The sequence below is a fragment of the Notolepis coatsorum genome (genome assembly GCF_963971535.1).
Source record: "Notolepis coatsorum genome assembly, chromosome: 1".
In the NCBI taxonomy this organism is placed as follows: Eukaryota; Metazoa; Chordata; class Actinopteri; order Aulopiformes; family Paralepididae; genus Notolepis; species Notolepis coatsorum.
The window spans coordinates 3359282-3365281 of NC_140165.1; the positions used below are offsets into that span (position 1 = coordinate 3359282).

The window sequence follows — 6000 nt, forward strand, 5'->3', positions numbered from 1 at the left end:
TAACAATTCAGTACATTTATATCTATGTGTTAATTTGTTACATTTTGTTTCACTAAGTTAGGAAAGTAATGTTTTAAGTCAAGCCTGATGTTGCCTTGCACAAAAGAATGATCCCAGTCTCTTCCACACAGTGAGGCATACAGTTTATTAATTGAACAATGGGTATCGGGCGGGTGGCTAAGTGGCGCAGTGGGCAAGGCTCTCACCACTAACGCAGGATATGCTGGGTTCAAGCCCAGCTCTCTGCGTTGCTACCAGCTTGGCTGGTCGTTCATACTAACACAATTGGCAGTGTTAGGGTGGGAAAGCTGGTGGGTGGGGATTGGACGTTGTGGACAGCGACTCCTACAGGTCGGTTGGGTGACGCCTGTACAGCAGAATCAGGAAGCATCGGGGGCAGCGTGAGCCTCCCACGCGTTACTCCTCGCCACTGAGAGATCGCGCTGTACAGGTGAAAAGATGCGACAGGCTGCCTCCTCGTGTACCAGAGGGGACACGTGATGCAAGGCTTCTATCCTCACTACAGCCGACCAGTGGGAGGCATAGTCTAGCAGCGTTCGAGACAGGGGAGGGGAGAATTGAGGGGAGAATTGGCGAGGCGAAATTGGGATGGGAGAAAAAAATTTAAAATGAGGAGAAAAAGTGGATGAAAAAAAAACAATGGGTATCGGATCGGTACTCTGTATCGGCCGATACCCAAAGCCCAGGTATCGGTATCGGGACTGAAAAAGTCGGATCGGTGCATCCCTAGTATGTAGCTCTCTCATCACTAACTGGCATCCGCAGTGGAGTAGAAGAGCTGTCTCAAGTCATCACTAACCTTCAGCAGAACGGTGGAAGGGGTTCCTGATGGGGTCGCTCTGCTCCTCGCTCACCGGGTTGGTCAGCCTACAGGAGACGGTCTTCACGGCCCACATCGCCCCAGAGTTGGTGATGTTGGGAGGACTGTCCTTCCCAAACTCCTCCCATTGTCCCTCGTCCGTCCTCCAGAAAGACTTGACCGGTCCGGCGTTGCCGACGCCTCCGGCGCAGCTCAGGAGACAGGAGGGCGTGTCGGGACCACAGGCCAGCGGGCTCATGGACACCGTGGGCTTCGGGACGGGGTCTGTAGAGAGGAGAGAGAGAGAGAGAACTTACTGTAGAGAGAGGAGAGAGAGAACTTACTGTAGAGAGGAGAGAGAGAGAGAGGACTTACTGTAGAGAGAGGAGAGAGAGAACTTACTGTAGAGAGGAGAGAGAGAACTTACTGTAGAGGAGAGAGAGAACTTACTGTAGAGAGGAGAGAGAGAACTTACTGTAGAGAGGAGAGAGATAACTTACTGTAGAGGAGAGAGAGAACTTACTGTAGAGAGGAGAGAGAGAACTTACTGTAGAGAGGAGAGAGATAACTTACTGTAGAGAGAGGAGAGAGAGAACTTACTGTAGAGAGGAGAGAGAGAACTTACTGTAGAGAGAGGAGAGAGAGAACTTACTGTAGAGAGCAAAGCGCTGTATTTTTGTTTACAGTCTTCGTCCCTATGTTTGATAACGTAACGTTAATATCTCCATATATAGGGCTCTACGCCAGTGGTTCCCAAACTGTGGTGCGCGCACCCCTTGTGGTGCGCGAGCGCCCTCGGCCTCTAGGTGGTGCGTGACATGAAAAGGCTAATGGCGGTGCTATGGTGTTATTTTACTAATAAATATAACTAATATACATTATTTCAAATGGGGATTTTCACTGTGTAAATCATGAAATTCAAGAAAGGTTTTAATAATAATAATAAACAATAATGTCTCGGGCGTGTCTGACACAGGTGTGCTTCATCTGTGCACGGAGACCAGCAACAATTTTTTTCTAACGGAAACCCATTGGGGGGTGCGTCAGCTAGGTCGGGAGGTGACAGGGGGTGCACAGCCAAAAAAGTTTGGGAACCGCTGCTCTACGCTAACCTTTTTCCCCAGGAGCACATGTGCTCCTAAATATAATTTAAATCAATCAAAATTTAGGAGCACACAAAGAAATGTATGAGCACAGTGAAAATTGTTCAAGTAAGTTTATTAACAAACTATGTATTACATTTACATGCATATTATACTGTGCGTGTGTATAGTAAGGGCCAAACATCTGTGCAAATAGCACATAACACCAAAATCACACATTGGCCCATGCCTACTAGACGCAAAGGATATCGGTTGTCAAGCTCCTTTTGTATGTTGTAGTGTTGTCACGATACCAAATATATTATTAGATGACAGAACATGGAAAATTATTTATACAATTATTTAATTAATTATAATTGAAATGCTATTGAATAATAGTTAATTAATGAATAGCTAATGCAATTATTCTGTTACGGCTACTGAGCTATAATTTATACTATAGCTACTGTGCATCAATAGCTTCCTTTTGAATGAAATAGGTTCAGGAGAGAGAGATGTAGAGAGACACACAGATAGACAGATATTCTTAGCCCCCCCTTCCCTCACTATGCCTCCGTTCCCAGTGATGGCTTACTGTGTGCGTGTGCGTGTGTGTGTATGTGCGTGCATGTGCAAACGGGAACGGGACACACGTCTGTGCAATAGCACACACCACCAAAGTCACTGGCTGGCCCACAGTGTGCGTGTGCTAACTTTGCTAGCGTTATCCGCCTCAGTAACATTAGCTGCCTCGCCGGATTCCTCTTTCGCTCAAAATAAAAATTAATGGACTTCATGGCTGGCTGAATTTTTAGTGTTGTCTGATTCTGAATGTATAACTTGCCTATGCCGGTACCGTGACTTTCTTTTCCAGCGCGTACTGTGTTATCGTTTCATTTCTCTCGCATGAAACCAGTCGCGTCACCACAGGAAACTCTACTGTGATTGGAACGTTTATGCGGCTTGTGGAATGTGGGACTTTCTGAACGATTTGCAGCGGAGGGAAAAAAGCATGACTGAGTTTGTAATCTTCACTCGCACACTGCGAGTAAATGATTTTTCAGGTTCGCACACACATTATGTTTATGGGAAAATGCGAGTGAAATGCTCGCACTGTGTAGAGCATATATTATATATATAATTAGTAAACTGTCTGGGGATTTTTTTGCCCCCCTTAACTGGTTTTCGAGGGCATTTGGTGCATTTTCAAGTGCATTTTGCCCCAAGCCCCCGTTAATTTCGAACCCTGCTCGGTATCGGCCGATACCCAAAGCCCAGGTATCGGTATCGGGACTGAAAGAGTTGGATCGGTGCATCCCTACTGAGAACGCTGCAAGCAGCCATCCCACAGGTCTCCACTACGCTGCAAGCAGCCATCCCACAGGTGTCCACAACACTGTAAGCAGCCATCCCACAGGTCTCCACAACCCTGTAAGCAGCCATCCCACAGGTCTCCACTACGCTGTAAGCAGCCATCCCACAGGTCTCCACAACCCTGTAAGCAGCCATCCCACAGGTGTCCACAACACTAGAAGCAGCCATCCCACAGGTCTCCACAACGCTGTAAGCAGCCATCCCACAGGTCTCCACAACACTAGAAGCAGCCATCCCACAGGTCTCCACAACACTAGAAGCAGCCATCCCACAGGTCTCCACAACACTAGAAGCAGCCATCCCACAGGTCTCCACAACACTAGAAGCAGCCATCCCACAGGTCTCCACAACGCTGTAAGCAGCCATCCCACAGGTCTCCACAACACTAGAAGCAGCCATCCCACAGGTCTCCACAACGCTGTAAGCAGCCATCCCACAGGTCTCCACAACACTAGAAGCAGCCATCCCACAGGTCTCCACAACGCTGTAAGCAGCCATCCCACAGGTCTCCACTACGCTGTAAGCAGCCATCCCACAGGTCTCCACAACACTAGAAGCAGCCATCCCACAGGTCTCCACAACACTAGAAGCAGCCATCCCACAGGTCTCCACAACGCTGTAAGCAGCCATCCCACAGGTCTCCACAACACTAGAAGCAGCCATCCCACAGGTCTCCACAACACTAGAAGCAGCCATCCCACAGGTCTCCACAACGCTGTAAGCAGCCATCCCACAGGTCTCCACTACGCTGTAAGCAGCCATCCCACAGGTCTCCACTACGCTGTAAGCAGCCATCCCACAGGTCTCCACAACACTAGAAGCAGCCATCCCACAGGTCTCCACAACACTAGAAGCAGCCATCCCACAGGTCTCCACAACACTAGAAGCAGCCATCCCACAGGTCTCCACAACACTAGAAGCAGCCGTTCCACAGGTCTCCACAACACTAGAAGCAGCCATCCCACAGGTCTCCACAACACTAGAAGCAGCCATCCCACAGGTCTCCACAACACTAGAAGCAGCCGTTCCACAGGTCTCCACAACACTAGAAGCAGCCATCCCACAGGTCTCCACAACACTAGAAGCAGCCGTTCCACAGGTCTCCACAACACTAGAAGCAGCCATCCCACAGGTCTCCACAACACTAGAAGCAGCCGTTCCACAGGTCTCCACAACACTAGAAGCAGCCGTTCCACAGGTCTCCACAACACTAGAAGCAGCCGTTCCACAGGTCTCCACAACACTAGAAGCAGCCATCCCACAGGTCTCCACAACCCTGTAAGCAGCCATCCCACAGGTCTCCACAACGCTGTAAGCAGCCATCCCACAGGTCTCCACAACCCTGTAAGCAGCTGTCCCACAGGTCTCCACAACACTAGAGGCAGCCATCCCACAGGTCTCCACAACCCTGTAAGCAGCCGTCCCACAGGTCTCCACAACGCTGTAAGCAGCCATCCCACAGGTCTCCACAACACTGTAAGCAGCCATCCCACAGGTCTCCACAACACTGTAAGCAGCCATCCCACAGGTCTCCACAACACTAGAAGCAGCCATCCCACAGGTCTCCACAACACTAGAAGCAGCCATCCCACAGGTCTCCACTACGCTGTAAGCAGCCATCCCACAGGTCTCCACTACGCTGTAAGCAGCCATCCCACAGGTCTCCACTACGCTGTAAGCAGCCATCCCACAGGTCTCCACTACGCTGTAAGCAGCCATCCCACAGGTCTCCACTACGCTGTAAGCAGCCATCCCACAGGTCTCCACTACACTGTAAGCAGCCATGCCACAGGTCTCCACAACCCTGTAAGCAGCCGTCCCACAGGTCTCCACAACACTGTAAGCAGCCATCCCACAGGTCTCCACAACACTAGAAGCAGCCATCCCACAGGTCTCCACAACACTAGAAGCAGCCATCCCACAGGTGTCCACAACGCTGTAAGCAGCCATCCCACAGGTGTCCACAACGCTGTAAGCAGCCATCCCACAGGTCTCCACAACGCTGTAAGCAGCCATCCCACAGGTCTCCACTACGCTGTAAGCAGCCATCCCACAGGTCTCCACAACCCTGTAAGCAGCCATCCCACAGGTCTCCACAACCCTGTAAGCAGCCATCCCACAGGTCTCCACAACGCTGTAAGCAGCCATCCCACAGGTCTCCACAACACTAGAAGCAGCCATCCCACAGGTCTCCACAACACTAGAAGCAGCCATCCCACAGGTCTCCACAACCCTGTAAGCAGCCATCCCACAGGTCTCCACAACCCTGTAAGCAGCCATACCGGGAACCAAACAATGAACGGCCACGCCGGCTAGTACAATAAAACAAATTATATATTGATATACCGATATATTACTGACTCCACACACACACGCACAAGACAGCATCATATGTCTACTTACCGATTGATGTGACGCTGTAGGTCTTAGGCTGCAGGAAGCGGTTTAACCACACACAATACACTCCAATGTGCTTTGTGGTCAAATCCTTGACGCGCAGTACACCAGTCATCTCGTTCAATTCTGCATGGCCTTTGAATTGGCTGTAGTAATCCGGCAACACGCCGAATGTACCCCAGGCTGCCGCCTGAGAACAACACAGAAGTTCACAACAACACAGACCTTCAGATGGAATACATTTATAAAGCTAATTTTAAAAAGGTGCTTAAAAAGTCCTTGAAATTCAAATCAACCATTTGCATTGAACATTTTGTTCATCCATTA

At 49.8% G+C, this 6000-nt stretch overlaps 1 protein-coding gene across 1 annotated transcript in view; it reads right to left on the reverse strand.

Moving 5' to 3' along the window:
- The window catches only part of LOC311241280 (uncharacterized protein), a gene marked incomplete at its 5' end in the record, with an annotated part of 29714 nt that extends 23926 nt beyond the window's left edge, over positions 1-5788 (reverse strand). Inside the window, 2 exons of the mRNA XM_084330053.1 lie at positions 821-1105; positions 5680-5788. Coding sequence (XP_084186179.1) covers positions 821-1105; positions 5680-5788 — 394 coding nt within the window. The remainder of the gene's footprint in view (positions 1-820; positions 1106-5679) is intronic.
- Between the last annotated feature and the right edge of the window lie 212 nt (positions 5789-6000).